Raw genomic sequence first — 20147 nt, 5'->3', positions numbered from 1 at the left:
ATTGAGACCAAACGACTGGAACAGAAACTGCGATGTTGCTTTTGTTGCGCTAACACGGCTGACCACGAACGAGGTGAGGCTTACGAGGCCAACGAGGCTAAAAAAAAACATGGAGGAACAAAACAAAAAAACGAAAGGGAAGGAACTGTTAAAATCTGATTCTCATGACAATGGGTTTCACAGGAGCTTTATTTCTGGTTCCGTTTACACGGTGAGGCTAAAATTTTAGTTCCGATTACCGAGTTTTTTTTACGCTATCTGAATACAAAACCAACCAACTTACAGGCTCCTGTTCCGTTTAAGCGATTTCTGTTTATCGAGATTCTACTGTAGTTTCTATCCGATCCAACCAGTTTTGCGTTCTGCCACAAATCCTCTCAGAGTAACTTATGCCAAAAGTTGAAACGAACGTGAAGAAAGATACACAAATGACAAGTAGCAGCAACTTCTTTTTTCCTTTTTTGATATTTGTGGCAGCTGCTTTTTATTTTGATTGGAAATGCTCAGTGTCATTTTCAGTTCTGTCTTGAGAACTAGACTAATTTTTGTACTTATGCAGCTCTCTGGGAAAAGGCTCTCCGGAACCAGGCAGAAATATTAGCCAAGCTTGGTTCTCTCAGCCGACAACGTGTTGGAGGAATGGCAGGCACCCCTACCCTGCCAGAGGACTGCCCCCCCCTGCCGGTCCAGACAGCCGAGGAGTTGAAGGAACTTAACTCCTACCTCGGGAACCGAGAGAAGCTGGAGATGATGGTATTTTTGTGCATGCGCGCACTTTGTGCTTACCGTATTTGCCCTAATCTAACGCACCGTCGATTGTAATGTGCACCCGTTTTTTCGCGGTCCGAAGAAGAAAACAACGATTGTTGTCTTTGATTGTCCTCGATTGTAATGCGCACTAGACTTTACTTGACTTTCATTACTTAATACAAAAATTCAACTTTTTCTCACTTGGAACAAGCAAGGTTTATTCCAAAGGTGGCACGAAAGGAAATGTGCCAGTTTTTGCTGGCAAGACAGTCACCACGACGACGGTCCGGGGCAGCGCCGTTCTGTCGTTATGGGTCTGTGAGCCGCTCGCTACTGCTGCATGTACTCTGCCAGCGTGTCTTCTATTTCTCTTTCTGTTTGTACCAGTCCCACATACAAGTGTCCGGAACACTGAGCATGTGACACGGCATCCATCGCTTTCAACGCACAAGTTTACTTCATTCTTAAATGTAGCATTGGGGTGAACCCGCCGTGTCTTCGCAGTGGGAAATTCCACAGCAAAAAGAACAGAGGAATTCAAAAAAGACTATTCAGACAACAAAGGCAAACATGCGCCAACTGCGAAGTGCTGGCTACGTGTTCAGTTGTCAAGCAGCCATCTTGAAACGCCGATGGTGATATGGCGGCAGAGTTTTGAGTCGTACTCCATTTTAATGCGCATGTGATTTTGGGACCTATTTTTCCAAAAAAAGGATGCGCGTTAGATTCGAGTAAATACAGTACATGTTTATTTTAAGGGGGGACACTGGTCTTGAGGACATTTTTGTTATTTTTTAACCTATGGGCTTGAGATTTACAAATTGAGTGTATTTCAACATCTTGAGCACAAATATGCAGTCAGTTTTCATCTAAGGGGTGTAAGTTTAGAGTTGTGCAACATGTTATGTCACTCCGTTTTGGGCAATTTTTTCATTATGTACCTATGAAATACTCAAATAGCTTTTATCCCTTTGTGCTCTAGAAGGACCAGGGAGTGCAACTATACCCCTTCAGTAATTTTAGCATGGTTTCTGCGAACGGTGTAAAATTTGTAAATGTCAGGTCATCAATTTACAGTGTTTTTGTAAAACTAACTGCGTAAAATTTTGTGCCAGCAAAAATAAAATTCTGTACTTTTGTGGGTTTATTGCACTGTTCAGTTCATAAGCTTTCGAATGCAGCAAAAATGATGTAAATCGAACCAGTACATCCCAAGATATTGTCACGTAGCCAAGGACGAAGCAGTTGTTTGGAAAAGAAACAAGTTTATTGGAGCGAACTTGTGCTCCCCTAACAACTGAAAAGAATACAGAGGCGACGAAGCAGTGGTCAACAAAGTGACGTACGTGCGTCGGCGAGCGTCGCAGAATCGAATGCCCCGGCGTCTGCACTGCAGGCTTTTTATCTTTCGGCGCGCGTGGTTCTCGAAACGTCGATTCGCATCGAGAACATAGTAGATCCAAGAAGATTATTCTGGGCTGTTCACGTAAGATCGGAATGCTCTCCCTATCACAACAGATAACACATGCGGCACAAAAAGAAAGAATGGAACACGCGCTTCCCTTGGCGCAGAGATAACGCAGACCGGCGCAGCCGGGCGGTAAAAGCAAAACACAAATAAACAAACCCAATGTATGGTTCGCGGCATTACCCCCCCTCTAAGAGTGCATCGACCCGATGCTAACATAAGCGACAGTCCGAACCAATGAAAATAAAAGTTTGTCATCGTCCGTAGAAAGGTTTTAGGCGAACCACGTGGACGACTTCAGGCCGCCTGCGTTGTCGTGATGTGCCGCAGTCACCATCAGGGATCACTTCGTAGGTAAGTTGGCCAACACGTCGTAGAATCTGGTAGGGTCCGAAATAGCGTCGCAGGAGCTTCTCACTGAGTCCGCGTCGTCGGATGGGAGTCCAAACCCACACACGATCCCCTGGTTGGTACTCGGCGTCTCGGCGTCGGAGGTTGTAGCGGCCCGCATCCACCAGCTGCTGGTCCGTTATACGAACTCGAGCGAGCTGGCGGGCCTCCTCCGCACGTTGAAGATATTCGTGGACGTCGGCGTTGAGATCGTCGTCTTCTACGTGCGGAAGCATGGCGTCGAGCATCGTAGTCGGCCTTCTACCGTAGACAAGTTCGAACGGCGTCAGCTGCGTCGTCTCCTGGATAGCCGTGTTGTACGCAAACGTGACATACGGGAGCACTTCGTCCCAAGTCTTATGTTCAACGTCAACGTACATTGACAGCATATCTGCGATTGTCTTGTTCAGACGTTCTGTTAGTCCGTTCGTTTGGGGGTGGTACGCCGTCGTTCTTCGGTGATCCGTGTTGCTGTAGCGTAATACTCCTTGCATCAGCTCCGCAGTAAATGCCGTTCCGCGGTCTGTGATTAGGACTTCCGGGGCTCCATGTCGCAGCACAACTTGGCTTATAAAGAACTTCGCCACTTCTTGTGCAGTCCCCCTCGGAAGAGCGGCGGTCTCTGCGTAGCGCGTCATGTAGTCTGTCGCTACGACAATCCACTTGTTCTGTGAATGTGACGTAGGGAACGGGCCTAAAAGGTCCATTCCAATCTGTTGAAATGGTCTCGATGGGACGGCGATCGGTTGCAGAAGTCCGGCGGGTCTTGTCGGCGGCGTTTTTCGTCGCTGGCAGTCACGGCAGCTCCGGACGTAGTGGGTGACGTCAGAGGTAAGGCCGGGCCAGTAGTACCTCGCCTTGATTTTTCCAATAGTGCGGTTTGTGCCGAGATGTCCGGAAGACGGGTCGTCGTGGCACGCTTCCAAAATTTCGTCACGAAGGTCCGCGGGGATTACGAGAAGGTAATTCGCTCTTGTTCGGGGGCTGAAATTCTTCTTCACGAGGACGGAGTTTCTCAGGCTGAATGCTGGTAAGCTGCGCTTGAAGGCCCTAGGAATGGCAACGTTGCATCCCTCGAGGTACTCGATTATGACGCGTAAGTCGGGGTCGGCACGCTGCTGGGCGGCTAGGTCGCTCTCCGTCACGATCCCGAAGAACGCGCTGTCTTCATCAGAGTCTTGTGGTGGTGGGTCGACGGGGGCGCGGGACAGGCAGTCGGCGTCGGAGTGTTTCCTGCCGGATTTATAAACGACTGTAACGTCGAACTCCTGCAGGCGCAAGCTCCACCGCCCAAGACGGCCAGAGGGGTCCTTCAAATTGGCGAGCCAACACAGCGCATGGTGGTCTGTTACAACCTTGAATGGCCTTCCATACACGTATGGGCGAAATTTTGAAATCGCCCATATAATAGCCAGGCACTCTTTCTCAGAGGCAGAATAGTTTTTCTCCTCCTTCGACAGACCACGGCTGGCATAGGCGATTACCCTTTCGCAGCCGCTTTGCTTTTGGACAAGGACGGCACCCAAGCCTATATCACTGGCGTCCGTGTGCATTTCCGTTTCGGTATTTTCGTCGAAATGAGCGAGCACGGGCGGGCTTTGCAGGCGTTTTTGCAGCTCGCAGAATGCTTTTTCTTGGTCGTTTTCCCAGCTGAAAGGGGTGCTGTCTTTCGTCAAGCGCGTGAGTGGCTCTGCAATGCGTGCGAAGTTTGCGACGAAGCGCCGGTAGTATGCGCACAGCCCGAGAAATCTTCGCACGCCCTTCTTGTCTTTCGGCCTAGGGAAGTTCGCGATAGCTGAAGTTTTTGCCGGGTCAGGTAGGACTCCCGCGGCGTTGACGACGTGGCCCAAGAACTTGAGTTCCTCGTATGCAAAACGGCACTTTTCAGGCTTCAGCGTCAACCCCGACGTACGAATGGCCTCGAGTACAGACTCCAACCTTGCAAGGTGTTCGTCGAAAGTCCGGGCGAATACCACTACGTCGTCGAGGTATACGAGGCAGGTGTGCCACTTAAGGCCAGCTAGCACAGTGTCCATGACTCTTTGAAACGTCGCTTGTGCTGTGCACAGCCCAAACGGCATCACCTTGAACTCGTATAGGCCGTCTGGGGTTATAAATGCAGTCTTCTCTCGGTCTCTCTCGTCCACTTCAATTTGCCAGTAGCCGGTCTTCAGGTCCATCGATGAAAAGTACTTCGCGTGGCAGAGGTGGTCGAGGGCGTCGTCAATTCGGGGGAGGGGGTACACGTCCTTTTTCGTGATTTTGTTCAGTCGCCGGTAGTCAACACAAAACCTTAATGTGCCGTCTTTTTTCTTTACGAGTACGACGGGCGTAGCCCAGGGGCTTTTCGATGGCTGTATAATGTCGTCGCTGAGCATGTCGTCGACTTGAGTCCGGATGGCTTCCCGTTCGTGTGAAGAGACGCGGTACGGTGACTGTCGGGTAGGTCGGGCTCCATCTTCGGTTATTATTCGGTGCTTCGCTAGAGGGGTCTGACGTAGTTTTGTGCTCGACGAAAAACATTCGCTATAGCGACGTAGCAAAGCCAATAATTTGTTCCGTTGTTCTTGTGGTAGCGCCGGATTCACGTCGAAGGGCTGCGGGAGCTTGAATGTTTGTACGGGTGTGCGTTCAAAGTCGGCGACTGCGATCACATCACTTGCTTCTTGTGTTTCTTCGAGGAACGCAATTGCAGCTCCCTTATTTAAATGCTGGTACTCTTCGGTGAAATTAGTGACCAAAACGTGAGATTGGCGTTGCTTAAAGTGCGCAATGCCTCTTGCGACGGAGACACCGCGGTCGAGAAGCAACCTTCGATCACTTTCTACGATAGCGTCGATGTCAGAAGCAGCATCCTCACAGTAGACGGCGATCATCAAGCTTGCGCGGGGTGGCAGGGTGATGTGATCGTCGGCGATCCTGACAGCAGCACGGTGATCGGGGTTCGGCTGCGGCGTCGTGGAGTGATTGGAGGAAAATGTTATCGACTTGGTCTGCAGATCAATTATTGCGCCGTTGTCCGTCAAAAAGTCCATTCCGAGAATCACGTCGCGGGAGCAGTTAGGCAGAACGACGAACGCCGCAGGGTACGTTGTGCCATCTATGGTGACGCGCGATGTGCACGTTCCACTTGGCGTCACGAGGTGGCCTCCTGCTGTGCGTATGTGCGGACCGTCCCATCTGGTCATAACTTTCTTCAGTTTAGACGCAAATGGTCCGCTCATTACCGAATAGTCAGCTCCCGTGTCTACGAGGGCGACTACGTCAAAGCCGTCGATGGACACCTTGACGTCAGATGCAGTCGTCCTCGAGTTCCGGGTTCGTCGGGGCGTCGTATCTCTGCTTGTACGTGTTGATGGTCGGGCACTGTGCATCGTCGTTGTCGTCGTCTTCTCAACGGACGTCTCGGTCAGGTCGGGTACGCGTCGTGCCGTGTAGCTGTCGTCGTGTTCGGGAGTCTCATCAGGGTTAGGTCGGGTCGTCGGGATGAGGGCATGTCGTCAATCACTGTCTTCAGCGCGTCCTTGCGTCGTTGGAGGGTTTCTAGTTTTTTGACGTAGAGCAACTTCACCTCCAGAAGTTGCCGCCTTTAGTTTCCCCCGCGTGGGCTGGGGGACCTTCCACGGGCGAAGTCAGCGTTGCTACGGCGGTTCGGCGATTGGTAGGGGTAGGGCGACGGCGAACGGTTGAAACGCGCTGGGCCACGGCTGGTTTCAGATATATACTCGTCGATCTCACGTGGTCGTTGGCCAGGGAGAGGGCGAGGTGCGTCGACGGAGAAACCACGCAGTCCGAGTCTTTTGTATGGGCAGCGACGGTAAATGTGGTCGGCCTCTCCGCAGTGGTAGCACAGAGGACGGTTATCGGGAGTTCGCCATACGTCCGTCTTCCTCGGCGTCTGGTTTCGGGCTACCGGGGGTCGGGCGGGTGACAGTGGGCGGCGGTACGGCGGGGCCTCTTGACGGCTTGTTGGAGCAGGGCGGGGTCGACGAACAGCCGCGGAGTATGTCATAGCTTGTGGCTCTCGGGGTACCTCGGATGGCGTAGAAGTTCCCAACGCTTGTTGTACTTCTTCTCTAATCACGTCGGTGAGGGAAGCGACTTGGGGCTGCGGCGGCGTTGGGAGAAGTTTCCGCAGCTCCTCTCTCACTATTTCGCGGATAGTCTCGCGTAGGCTGTCGGCCGGGATCCGCGTGCTGCCAAAGTCGTTCGCATTGGCCGCGCCAACAAAGTTGCGGTCATACTGCTTAGCACGCATTTCAAGGGCTTTCTCAATGGTGCTGGCTTCGGTCACGAATTCGGCGACGGTTTTGGGCGGATTTCGGACAAGTCCAGCAAACAGTTCCTCCTTCACTCCGCGCATTAAGAAGCGCAACTTCTTTTCTTCCGTCATTTCGGGGTCCGCGCGGCGAAATAGCTGCTTCATCTCCTCAACGAAGATCACGACGCCTTCGTTGGGGTGTTGCGTGCGCGTTTCCAACAAAAGGGCGGCTCTTTCTTTCCGCACGACGGTAGTGAAGGTCTTAGTGAACTCGCTTTTGAACTGAGCCCAGTTTGTCAAGGAGCTCTCGTGGTTCTCGAACCAAGTGCGAGCCGAATCTTCCAAGTAAAAGAAAACGTGCCGGAACGTTTCTGCGTCGTCCCACCTGTTGAATTTCCGGACGCGCTCCAGTTTCTCCAACCATTCTTCTGGGTCTTCTGCGGGGGCTCCTCGGAATGATGGCGGTTCCCGTGGCTGCTGCAGAACGACAGGGGGGTTGGCTTGGTTGAGCATGGTGCTGGTTGCGACGTTTTTCTTCTTCGTCTTCTCCGGCAGTAGACCGAACTCGGGTGGTAAATCTTGCACGCGGAGGCTGGCTCTTGTTGGACTGGCTTGGCGGCTTCCAGAGGTTGTAGTGGGCATGAAGGGTGCGTACCCCGCACCTCCACCAGATGTCACGTAGCCAAGGACGAAGCAGTTGTTTGGAAAAGAAACAAGTTTATTGGAGCGAACTTGTGCTCCCCTAACAACTGAAAAGAATACAGAGGCGACGAAGCAGTGGTCAACAAAGTGACGTACGTGCGTCGGCGAGCGTCGCAGAATCGAATGCCCCGGCGTCTGCACTGCAGGCTTTTTATCTTTCGGCGCGCGTGGTTCTCGAAACGTCGATTCGCATCGAGAACATAGTAGATCCAAGAAGATTATTCTGGGCTGTTCACGTAAGATCGGAATGCTCTCCCTATCACAACAGATAACACATGCGGCACAAAAAGAAAGAATGGAACACGCGCTTCCCTTGGCGCAGAGATAACGCAGACCGGCGCAGCCGGGCGGTAAAAGCAAAACACAAATAAACAAACCCAATGTATGGTTCGCGGCAATATTGTACGGAACAGCTGACCATGTGGGAAAAAAATTGGTTCCCAGAAAACGGCATAAAATTTGCAAACAGGCAAAAATGGTCATTTAGGTGACTTCAAGGGGTGACAGCTTGGTGAATACTTATGATACAGCTATGATATTTTACAGGTACATTCTTTGGGACCTGTAGACTGCAAATAAAATTAATACAGGAAATTGATTTTTTGGCAAATTTTCGGTCCCCCCTTGCATGTCCCAGACGGAAGAAGAGAATTGTAATGCTAGATCAGTGGTTCCCAAATGGGGGTCCACATACCCCAGGGGGTCTGCAAAGCCCTTCCAGACATCCCTTTGTCCTTTCTGCCAAACCTTGTTGGCAACACAAAAGGCGCCTCACTGTTTGACTTCCGTTTTTAATTTTTACATTGGCTTTTTTCGCAACCAGCTAGCAATGCAGGAAAGGCACACACACAAAAGGCAGTGTATAGTGTTTTTGTATCAGCAAGAGGGAATGGTTTGGCAATACACCAGTCACCAGCATAAAAGTCAGACACAAAAAGCGGGCATTGATGTTGAATAAGTATGTGGGCAACTTCAGCTGCAAGAGTATTGTTTGACATTATGACGTGATGAACACAAATCATTGCGTGGTCCCCCGTTGCTTTTGCAAGCCCAAAAGGGCTCCCCACCCCCTCTTCCCCGGCCACTCATGGTTAGGAACCAGTGTTGTAGATTAATGGGCATTCTTGATTTACCAGTCGAGGATGCTCCGCAGAGTCTGGAACTGGTAGTCCAGGAGGCCCATTGATGACCGTAACAGTTGGTTGCCAAATGTAAAAGAGTTGTCATAAACCACAGAGGGTAGGTGGCTACTGAGGAAATCGCAAGGATTTTTCATTGCAAAATCATTGTCACATGTGAGTTTGTTGTAAACACTGTACTTTGAAAAAAGTCTTATTGAAGGGTACATGTGAAAACCACACAGCCAAACCCGGTTATCAAAAAAAAAAACAAGAAAACTAACAATTGGATACAGGGGTCATTTGATACAAGCATGCTAAGGGATTCGGCATGATAAAAGCAGATGTTGTTTATAAACACATTTTACTGATGAAACTGCCCTACCTTCACATGAAATAGTCTTGTATCTTCTGCTTGAACAAGCTTCACTGCCTGAGACAGTATGCACTTTTTCATACTGTTTGAAGAGTCATGCAGCTAACAACGTTTCACATTTGGAAAGAAGCACTGGACTGGTGCTAGTGCACAAATCACCTCAGACATTTTGAGCAAGGGATCATAGTGGCTTTCCTCATAACCCACTTTTACTTGCGCTTGGTATGGTACAATGTTGGCAAAGTAAGACCTTACAATCTCTCCCATGGTCACAACAGTATCATCCACGAACTCGCTGGATGATCCGGCAATGGTGTCTGGAATTTTCCATAGCTCGCTCCACAGTTTGGCAACACAGGCGATGGCTTTGTCGCACCCAGGATTTTCAAAGTCATCACTGGCACGCACAAGCAGCAGATTCGAAGCGATTTCAGGAGGTTTCTTCAGTAACATCTGCCCAGAACCTACTTCGAGAACGTTCAAAGCTCCCTGCTGATCGCGCCAAGAGGAATCAACCCTTGTGCACTGTGGGGATGTGTGACTTCTCACCATATTTGACTTGATTTATGATTGCCAGCTTCACAACGAAATGCAAGTTCAGCAGCTTTGCGCTAGCTAGAGCTGTCAAATGAGTGTTTCTAGTGCTAACAACCACAACTACATTTCGAAAAAAAACCCATAAAGAACGAACAACTCAAACAAAAAGAATGGAAAAAAAAACATGGTGGACAGGCCAAGATTATTTCTTTAATGGGGGGGCAACAGCTCAGACGGGACTGGGGCGTCACAATAGGGAAGGAGAGCGAGAAGGAAGGGAAAGAGTGGCCCACTGTCCATGAGTGGCTGGGCTAAACAACTGGTAGGGGTGTGCCGGTGGAATTTCTCCTCCACCTTGAGGGAAAACCAACTTGGGGGGGCACACCTGCGCCATTTGCCGTTCAATATATCGGCTGTCACTGGTATTTTTGTTTGATATAGGCGTAATTTTCGCTACATATTTTAACTGCGAATATGCCGTGACCAGAAATAGTTCAATATACAGGGTAATTTGATGGAAACGGATCGGATTGTAGTTGGCTAGTTCGTTAGGTGGATTACTCTGCCTATAAACCCACTATGAGCTAACTTTTGTTACAGCTAAGGTGCAAAGTTCTCTGCATGGGCAGTTATTTTCATCAGAAGCTCACCCTTTTAGGATTCCTTCGGACAGTTGTGTGAGCAAAGTTAGAAGCCCCCAACAGGATGCATAAGTGCCATGTATCCTGTTAAAAGTATGAAGTAATTTTGGGAGTTCCTTTAAACTTCTGTAGCCAGGTTTAAATCAACTGTATTGCAGTGAGCTGGCCCAGTGGCTAAAGCATTGTTCTGCTGATCCCAAGAATGTCGGTTCGATTGTCGGCCGCGGTTATTTGGTGTGAGGAACAGATGGCTCAGTGTGGGTGCTATACACGAGCCTATACTGATTCAGTTTCTTTGCAAGTATGGCATGCCGTCCCATTCAATAAAGGTGGAGATAAGGTAAAAATATAAGAGCTTTCTGGAAAGTCAGGGCTCACAATACATGCTTTTCTGGGAAGGAACCAGTTTGTGTGTGGGCCGCACTCAGAATGGTGGCTTTCATGTTTTTTAACTGCTGAACATGTGGGTGCCATATCCTGCTTTCAAGAAGTGCGTTTTATCACAGTCAAGTTATGGGCAAAATTATCGAGGCTAAATTAATTTCTGATCCACATTTAGCTGACCAGCACTAAACTATCTGTAGTTCTGAGAGGCAAAGAACTTGATTACTTGATCTTATATCTGGTTGCCGACCTGTTTTTTTTTATGTAACCTTTTTTTGCAACTGTGATAGTTTTATTTCATTTCAGTGGTTTTTATCCAAGTTCTGTTCAATTATTTACGTTTGGGTGAATTCTTAACAAGGACAAACCTATGGCATGTTACCGTATTTGAATTTAAGCCTGTGTAGTCAGAGTTAGACTGGAACCTGCGACCACTGCCTCCCCCCCCCCCCCCCATTGCTTTTTTTTTTTTTACCAGGCCGACTACTTTCGCCAAAATGGTGGTCCAGACTACAAAGTGGCTGGAAGGACTATCATGAGCATGCTTGTCAGCAATTCTCTGGCGAAGGTGTGCAGCTGGGCCGGGTCGAAGGGCTCGAAGGAGGCATTTGCTGATCATCATAACATCTTGGCGCTTGTTCTTGGTAGGTGGCCTTAATTGGTTTGGTGAATTAAATATGAAGATTTGGCTTTCATGACCCGCCTGAGTGGCTCAGTTGTGCTGCTGAGCAGGAGGACGCGGGTTCGATTCCCGGCCGCGGCGGTTGCTTTTCTGATGGAGGCAAAAAGCTGAAACGCCCGTGTGTATGAGATTTCGCCGCACGTTAAGGATCCCCAGGTGGTCAGAATTAATCCGGAGCCCTCCACTACGGCGCGCCTCATCGCCTGCATTGCGTCGGCGCGTTAAATTCTACAATCAGTCAATCAATCAATCAATTTGGTTTTCATACTTTCTACTTTTCCAGATATGTCAGTTTGTTTTTTGTTTGGGCATAAGTTCTGTAGTGAGCAATTAGGGAGGTTTTGCTTTTAATTTCTTCATTTTTTGTTATTTTGCTGTCCCGCTCGTGCAATTCACGTAGTATAAAATATTTTTCTACTAACCTGTTTGGTTTTCACATCGCTCAGTATTATTTTATTATTGTGATAACTAATAGTTTCTTTACATTCTTGTGAAATTTGGGGTTTCTTTGGTGATCATAATGCTACAGACATAGACCTTTAGACGTGTGTATCTCTAAACGCAGGTATATACTGAAAATTCAAAGTTCAAATTTGAACAACTAGAAAATTGAAAGTCGAACAAGTTCAAGTTTCTAGCACTTGAAACATTTAATACCTTATTTACCATTATAGCTAGAACGCAAGGCTTGGGGATGCAATAAAAGTCAGATAATTGTGACACAGTTACATGCACTCTTGTGTGTCTCTGTGGATTTTCAGTTTTACAGCGTCTCTGGCCTCGTAACCGAGTGAACAAAAGAGACACCAAAGACAGAAGAAAAACGGAAGAGGAAAGTGTAGCAAAACTGTGAGGGAGAGGGCAGTATGCTGAGGTGGCACAAGACGTTCCCCGGGGTGATGCACTACGAGATAACCGAGGGAATGGATCACCGAGTATGAGCCAGCACGAAAGCAGAGAATGAAAGTATTGCAAAAATGTGTAGGGGAGGGCAGTATGCCAAGGCTGCACCACAAAAACCCAGCACATGCTGCGTGCTACAAGTACATCGGTTCTTTGGCGTCCTCCTCGTTGATTGGCTCATCCAAACCACGTGCCGTTTGCATGGGAGGTTCAAACACGATTTACAACAACATGCTTGGCGGAAGTGACACGCTGCAAGATAATGGGAGGGCAGCACATGCCATCGTGCGTTCGCTGATCACGCAATCACTTCCCGAGACGCAGCAGCTATGTGCCATTACCGAGAAGACTGCAGCTTGTGCTGTGCACAAATTTCGCATTAGGGGGTGTAGGAACGGTCAGCCTTTTCTCGTTTTTGCTTGCAGTACTCCATCATTTTAGTGCTCCCTAAAATTCCAAAACATTCATGTTTTGGAATTTTAAGGAGCACTAAAATGATGCAGTTTAAGGTTAGGCGGGCTAAATAGGTGGCTCTAAGATTTTCAGGAGGACTGCCTTAAATGAATCATAGTTAAAAAGTGGCACAGTACATGTGAAAAGTACACAGTGCCTAATTTTTTCCCCTCCACCCCTTTTTATGCAGCTGCACTGCGCCCGAAGTTTCCCGACCTTGACAAGACCACTGTTGATGCTGTTGTGAAGAGATGGCTCTATTCAGCATCGGACCGTGAAGGCGGCCGCAACCAGCGAAGGGTCGACAAAGCCAACAGCATTGAATAAAGAAATTTTGCTGTCAACAGAGACTGATCAATAAGCAGGGCTGTGGGTTCAATGGCCCCGCGGCTGGGGGCCGCACGGTGGCCGCACAGTGGCTGCCGGTCACAGGCCACGTTCCAATAACCATAATCCAGCCGCAATCCGGCGGCCATTAGCAGGCCGTGCTTGGGTGGCCGTAATTCGGCCTTTTTTCGGTGGCCGTAAGCTAGCCGTTCTCCGGTGAACGTAGTCCAGCCGCATTCTGGTTGCCGTCGTACGGCCGGAGCCCTACGGCCGAAATGAGGCCGTATGAACGGAAGCCGGTCCAACGGCTAACGGAGACTGGCCGTTGGATAGCTACAGGAATACGGCCGTGTACGGCCAAAAGGCCCACATTTGAACACGGGCCGTGAACGTATGCCGGAAAATGGCCGTATAGAAATTCACTGGCTAAAGTACTTCGGCCTACGTTCGGCCGGGCAGTCCTGTGCTGCCTGGGTGTTTACTGTTACTCTCTCTGTTTTTGCAGGTTGCGCCTCATCCATGTGCTCAGCATCTGCTTTCGCTCCCAGAAGAAAAGTGGCCGTCCCTATGTTGTGTGCCTCACCTTTGAGACGGACAGTGGGGTGATTGTGGAGGCAGCGTGCGAGTGCCCGGCGGGTTGCAGTGCAGTATGGAGTCACATCCTGGCTGCTGTGCACCTACTCGCCCTATTGGAAGCTGAAGGTTGTAAGAGGCGTCACCGTATCTTGCGTGCACTGAGCTGCCACAACAGTGGGGACGTCCGAGACAGCAGGGCATCAAGCCAGCGCGTTTCCAAGACATTTACTGGCGACACCCGCGAGAAAATTATCCCTCCCTCCCCTTGCCAATGTGCCTGTTCGATGCGCGTCGAGTACACGAGCAATGCGAGCAGCAACAAAGTGCCGTGCAGGAGGTTGTGAGAAAACTTGGTAGCCTTGGGAATGGGCTTTTTGCCCCACTTTGCTGGCCTCACACCCCACAGTGACCGAAACAAGGACTGGCATGGCACCTGTAGGGTCACCTATGAGCTACCAGCAAGCAGTCCTGCCACATTACGCCGTGGGCATCTCGCGAGCACGCACAGGCTGGGCAACGTCGTATTTACTAGACTGCGGCATGCAGGGGCGCGCGAATGCTTCCCTTTGTTCCGTTTATATCCACAGTTTGCTATACTGCATGCGCTATAAATCAGCGAAGTAGTTTAATTGACTGGGATTTTCACTGTGGATACAAAAAAAGCAAAAACACTCAAGCTGATGCGCGGCGGCCTGATGCAACGCTGGCCGTTTTTGTTTTTTATTTTATTTGAATAAAACTTGAACATTGTCTCAGCTACCTACATCAATGGCACTATCATTACGTCGGAGGCATGCACGCAGCATGTGACAAACTAGAGGAGTGAGTGTGTATTTTAGTCGCAAAATATTCGACAGTAAATACATCGTGGCTTAAACGACAATGGGCAACAACTTGATGTAACCGGGAACCAAGTGCAAAAGCTCGAATTTTCCACCGTTAGATCATCATAAAACAGTGTACGCCACTTCTACAACGACATGCAGCTAAATGCAACGTACCGTGCGCGCCCGCCACAGAGGGAATTTTCAACCGCGCCGTGACGGCGTAGTGCGGCAAGAAAAGTTTGTTTACAGCCCTAGGTAAGATAAACGCTCGTGTAGGGGCTCAGCGGTACCATTTAACAATGAAATGAAGCGGGTGCAGAACCACAGGGACGATTGAAGAAACAGCCTAATTTTGGCAACGTGTGGTACTGTTTTCCCGGTCGAGCGCCGCTGTCAGTCGCATGAATAGGTGGCACACGCTCAGGCTTCATTTAGAATACAAAGGCTGGACCACAAAACTCCAACGCAGGTGTATTTTTCATCCAGATAGCGACTACGGAACCCCGCGCTTAGCGAACCAAAGACAAATATTCGCTCCTAGCGCACCGCGCCCAGCGTGTCACAAAGGTTGCTCGCGCCGGCATAGTTCTCGTCAGAAAGTTTTTCAAGAGCGTGGAACTTCACTTACATTTTCTCCATTTGGACCGGTATTTAAGCATTGCGTGCACTGCGGCACGAAGCAATGCTCCGGCATTGTAGTCCATCACTAAGAGCGGTAAATGCCCGCTTTCTGTTTTGCTGACTGTTTTCGCTTTCAAACGACCGTACCAAAATGGCGGACATAGTTACCGTAGTCGACGTGAGATGGCGGGGCGCATTTTGCATAGGGTCCATTATCAATCCAACACGTTTATTTAAGCGCGAATAAACAGCTGATCTTAGAATATAGTGTTAATATTTATTTCCCTCTTTTAATGTCCAAATCTATGAAGAAGCCAAGGTTCGCATGTCTATAGAACGAAGGTAGAATGCATCACCCACTGCATCAATTCAATTTCGACGCGTACAAACAAACGTAGCACGCGGATAATGAGAAGGGCGTTTTGAGAGCGGGTTTAAACAAGAAGGGCGCCCTGGGTTCAAGTCCTGGTGAATGTGGTAAGCACGATTGCCGCCGGGAGCGATGCCACTCCCGCAATTCCTCTCCACAGGACAAAGACACACCTGAGAGAAAGGAGGATATTGATACAGAGGGAACTGTGGGAGCACCCACAACCGCCGCACCGCCCAATAATATACATTTCTCCAACAGTTTCAAAAGATGCTGCTTAGAACATTTGACACATTTTTCTGGTTTCGCGCCTCCCGATAGTGGCCTGTGCATTGAATTCTCCTTCGTGAAATTCATCGATGGTGTATTTCACGCAACTGAATCGCCAAGACCGCCCTTCAAACGTACGTAGCTCGTCTAGTACAATATACGCATGAAGAAACCGGCCTGTATTCGCGTATTCAATATCTTGCAGTCTTTTTGTATCTAACAATGTCCATCTATGAGCAATCTTCGCCAAGAAACAAAGCGCAAGTGTGCCCAGCAGTCTTCATTGCCAAGAACGTTCTGCTAGTGATGTCGGCTGTTTCCGAAAGGCACTCCTCACCCACGTGTGATTGAATATTGCGGAAATGTGTGTGTTTGTGCTATTGCTTTTATTTGCTGTTCATAATATCAAGATGCATTTCCCCGCCGGAAGTTGTCGAAGAGAGCCTATGTCATTAGCCATTACTTTGAGCCATGCGAAAAGCTCTCTGCAGCGCTGCTTTACCACAGTATTCACCATTGTTGCTGCTCGCAGCAGAATGCTTTTGCTTAGTTTGTGTGTGGCGTTCCGATTTATAGACCACAGCCTTGAACATGCGTACACAAGTAGTGAGCGAGACAACACTACAATAGTACAACAGTGCAAAGCGAGTGCAATAAACAGCATTTTTCATTTTATATACAACCTGTTTACTTCATGATTTGTATATTTTTGTTTGCTTTTCTGCGTGTCACGTGATACAATTTGGAATGTGATTGGCATTTCTATATAAACTCATGTGGTCTCACGGTATTTTGACCTGACATCCTACGCCAAAAAACTGATGCAAACTCACCTTTTTTAAAAAAGGGACATATAGCAGGCGGGACCGTCGATTTTGCGGTCCAAACCAAAACAAGGTCTTAATGCGACCTTTTCGTGTGACGAATAATCATGTAACACGACAATTCCTCGTACAAAAAGCGCTATAAAAAGTTGCACTCCTGACCAGTTTATCTGCGACGAGTTGCCTATGACGAGTGACCCTGTGACGAATGGGCCTGGACCCGTTAGGTACATACGCGCATTTGTGACTAACGCGCATGGCCGGGTGGAAAGCTGAGCAGCCTGCAGGAGTAAACGGAGTGCGTGACTTCTGCCAACTAAACCTAACCTTCATCAAAGAATTGATTCCGTCGGTCTGGAAGCAAAGAAGAGTGTTCGAAGAGACCCACGTAAGCTTCGGTACCGTTGGATGTGCGACACTGCGTGGTGTATGTCAAGGAACCTATAATGGGTCATCTGCACGAGGGTAGCCCATAAGTTGCATGCGCACCCTTATTTCTCATCAGTTGCCATTCCTACCGCCACTGAGGGTGTCACGCGTCACCTCGGTAGAAGAATGGGCTCCGGACACAAAGGGATCAAGCTGAGATGACATTTTAAGGTTTGCAAAGGTATTGCGAACGTAAAACAAAAGGACAATAAAAGTGATGGAAATACCCCTCATACAGAAAAAAACCCTAAATAGCTTTCAGTTCATAACTACAACAGAGTCCTCGCGCTCTATCTACATGTTCTTCAAGGCCATTTCCCTACCGCACTTTTTGTTGTTGCGTCGTCCTGGAACCTTGAAGCAGTCGGGTGTCCGTTGTCGCTGGGGCGGTTCCCTGAGCGGAGCGCCGTGAAGATGGTGACGGGGCCAGTGGGACGAAGCCGCTGGTGCGTGTGTGCCCGTGCACGCCGGTGCTGAAGCCAGCGGAGCGGAGCCGCCGTTGCCCAGGAGCACCCGCGTCAAATGCTTGAGGAGGCCACCGGGGCAGTGCCGCTGGTGCCTTGCGGGTTCCCAGACCTCGGGTCCCGCCTCCTTCGGTCGCCTCGAACCACGATCTCCTCGTCCACCCGCTCGTCATCTTCCTTCTCGTTTTTTCTCCTTTTTCTCCACCAGCTTCCAGAAATTTCTCGCTTCTTATCCCTTCTTCGTCGTCGTCTCCGCCGTCTTCGCACCTTGACTCCTGACAGAGGGCCAAGAATCAGCAAAGAAAGCACAGAGAATAGGCATGCGTGAAAAGGCATGTTGTCCTGTCACAGGCCACAGCAGTTTCCTCCACCGTTCTCCCTGCGGCCGTGTTCGTCTGCTGTTGTTTAATAAAATGGTCCCCGAAAGCCTCTTAAAAACTGAGAGCATTGCAAGGATCCCCTTTTGTGTTTCCTTGCGGCATTCTTTTGGTAGTGCACGCATTACCAACACCTGTGCTCGTTTCGAATGGCCCTTGCCATGCTTGAAGTCGGGTGAAAATTATAAAACATCTGCCCAAAGGCACGCCAGAACGGCAAATATAGAGGGAGTGCGGGCGTGTTCCTTGATGAGTTATGGATGTTTAGCAGCCGCAATTGCTCCTTTGCGTCTCCAATGTATTTAAAAAAAAATGTTTTACGTGTCTCAGGCTTTATAAAACCCACAATTTGTGCTTGTATGTGTGTCATGCTAGCAGGTGTTCTTTATATTTTTTTCTGTTAGAAGCGCCAACGTTTACATGGATTTTTTCCGCTTTCACTTCAATAAAGGATTGCAGTTCAAGTGAACAAAAAGAATATACCGAGCTGCTGAGATGAGAAAAATATGTGTATTGGCAAAAGTGTAGTTTTAAGTGCAAATGCACTTTATAAGCGACCCCAAACCATCCACCGCCGGCGGCGGCGTCGGCGGCGTCCGCAGTGCTCCTCTATATTTAAAAAAGAAACAGCATCCGGCGCCAGGTTTCGATCCGAGGACTTTGCGGCCGCAGCGCGACGCGCCACCGACTAAGCCACGGAAGCCATTTTTTTTTTCTTTATTGCAAAACTCAACAAGAGCACTTCAAAACAGCATTTTTCTCAGTGTAACAAACAATCACTTCACAACCACATCAAATGATATTTATATTCCAATGGACTTTCATTTCAATCAATTTGTTACATAAATCCAGAACATCATCGTCATAACACATTTTTAACACTTCACGGACCTTGCACACGTTTTCAATAAAATAACCATGAACGGATCGGGCATTTACATCATTATGCCGTACCGCTAGCCTGCTCTGCCATATTGCGTGCAACCCCAGAAGAAAAATGAGGTCGTACGGGATTACATCTGGTTGTAACTCGAGATAGCGGATGCCTTGAGCAGTCAAAGGTAGTTCTTTCTTAATTGTTCTCTGGAGGACGTCCCAGAAGAAACTGTGTCCCAGCAGTCCAGAAAAACATGTTCTATGGTCTCTGGTTTCTTACACAGGTAGCAGTCAGGTCCCCATGGCAGGTAAAATCCCCTCCTCTCCTGCCATGTCATGACAGGAAGAGTGTTCGTATGCAGGTTGAAAAAGAAAGACTTAATCCCACCAGGAACAGCCATTTTTTTCACTCTCTTTAGCACGTCAGGCCGGTGTCTACTCTTATACATGGAGCGATATACTGGTTCTTGAAACAGGGTTTCCACTAAATCCCGAGATAGTCTTTTACGGGTCACAGTAGAAAGATAGTCTAATGAAAAACGCACCGACAAGAAACGAAAAGCTGACACCACTTCACGCAGGTACCCGCCTCCTCTGTACGATATATAATCTACAGTGGACACAACATAATCAGGTAGTGCCGAGGCCAACAGGATTTGCAAGCATGTGCGAACAAATGGGTCCGACTGGTCCCTTAGATACAAAAATCTTGACACTACCTGCTTGACAAACAGGTGTGAAAGCCCCAGACCCCCGTCCCCAAGTCTTCTAAACAAATTACTACGGCTCGTCCGCTCAAACGAAGACTGCCAGACAAACACTGCAAATACTCGGTGGAACTTTTGTACATTGACTCTGGCACATGACAAAACCTGCATAACGTACCAGAGCCTGGCTACTAGAAACGTGTTACAGACGGTTGCCCGCGCAAAAATAGACAACTGCCTCCCTCCCCACGATAACGTGCTCGCACGCACCTCCTGAACCCTCTCCCCCCAGTAGGCTGTGTTTTCCTTATAACGGTCTAAAGGCACGCCCAAATACTTGGATGGCGTGGTGAACCACTGCATACCCCCATAAACCGATGGTGTTTCCTCCCATTCACCGTGCCACAGGCCTACACATTTGCTCAAATTGACCTTGCTACCTGTGACTTCACAAAATCTCTGTGTCAGGGACAGGATGTTTCGAACGCTTTCTTTGTCCGCGCAAAAGAAAGCCACGTCGTCAGCGTACGCCAGAACTTTTACCTCGCACGCTTGAACGCAAAAGCCTCGGATACTGCCACTGGCAATTACCCTGGCACACAATGGCTCTAGATAAAGAGCGAAAAGCAGGGGACTCAATGGACATCCTTGTCTCACCGAGGAGTAAACACTTATCTGTTCTGTAAGTTTCTTGTTAACTATGATGTTGGTGGTACAGTTATTGTACGCCATCCTTATCCCTTTGGTGACAACGGATCCTACTTTAACATGCTCCAGAATAGAAAAGAGAACGCTATGACACACGCGGTCAAAG

General features: G+C 48.8%; 1 protein-coding gene across 1 annotated transcript; it reads left to right on the top strand.

The window, feature by feature from the left end:
* The first annotated feature begins 201 nt into the window (after positions 1-201).
* Positions 202-12992, top strand: LOC144143383 (uncharacterized). Its single transcript, XM_077675148.1, has 3 exons — positions 202-753; positions 11106-11271; positions 12856-12992. The coding sequence occupies exons 1-3, from the start codon at positions 640-642 to the stop codon at positions 12990-12992; spliced, it is 417 nt and encodes a 138-aa protein (XP_077531274.1). The 5' UTR covers positions 202-639.
* Positions 12993-20147: the final 7155 nt, after the last annotated feature.

This window comes from Haemaphysalis longicornis, unplaced genomic scaffold (assembly GCF_048455015.1).
Source record: "Haemaphysalis longicornis isolate Haplotype H1 unplaced genomic scaffold, Haemaphysalis longicornis Haplotype H1 scaffold_6, whole genome shotgun sequence".
NCBI classification, from domain to species: Eukaryota; Metazoa; Arthropoda; class Arachnida; order Ixodida; family Ixodidae; genus Haemaphysalis; species Haemaphysalis longicornis.
This window is presented reverse-complemented; position numbering and strand designations above follow the sequence as displayed.

Coding starts and splice junctions, on each gene's coding strand:
- LOC144143383 (XM_077675148.1), top strand. CDS start 640: ATGGCAGGCACCCCTACCCTGCCAGAGGACTGCCCCCCCCTGCCGGTC. Junction 754..11,105: donor GAGAGAAGCTGGAGATGATG/GTATTTTTGTGC, acceptor TTTTTTTACCAG/GCCGACTACTTTCGCCAAAA. Junction 11,272..12,855: donor CATCTTGGCGCTTGTTCTTG/GTAGGTGGCCTT, acceptor CTTTTTATGCAG/CTGCACTGCGCCCGAAGTTT.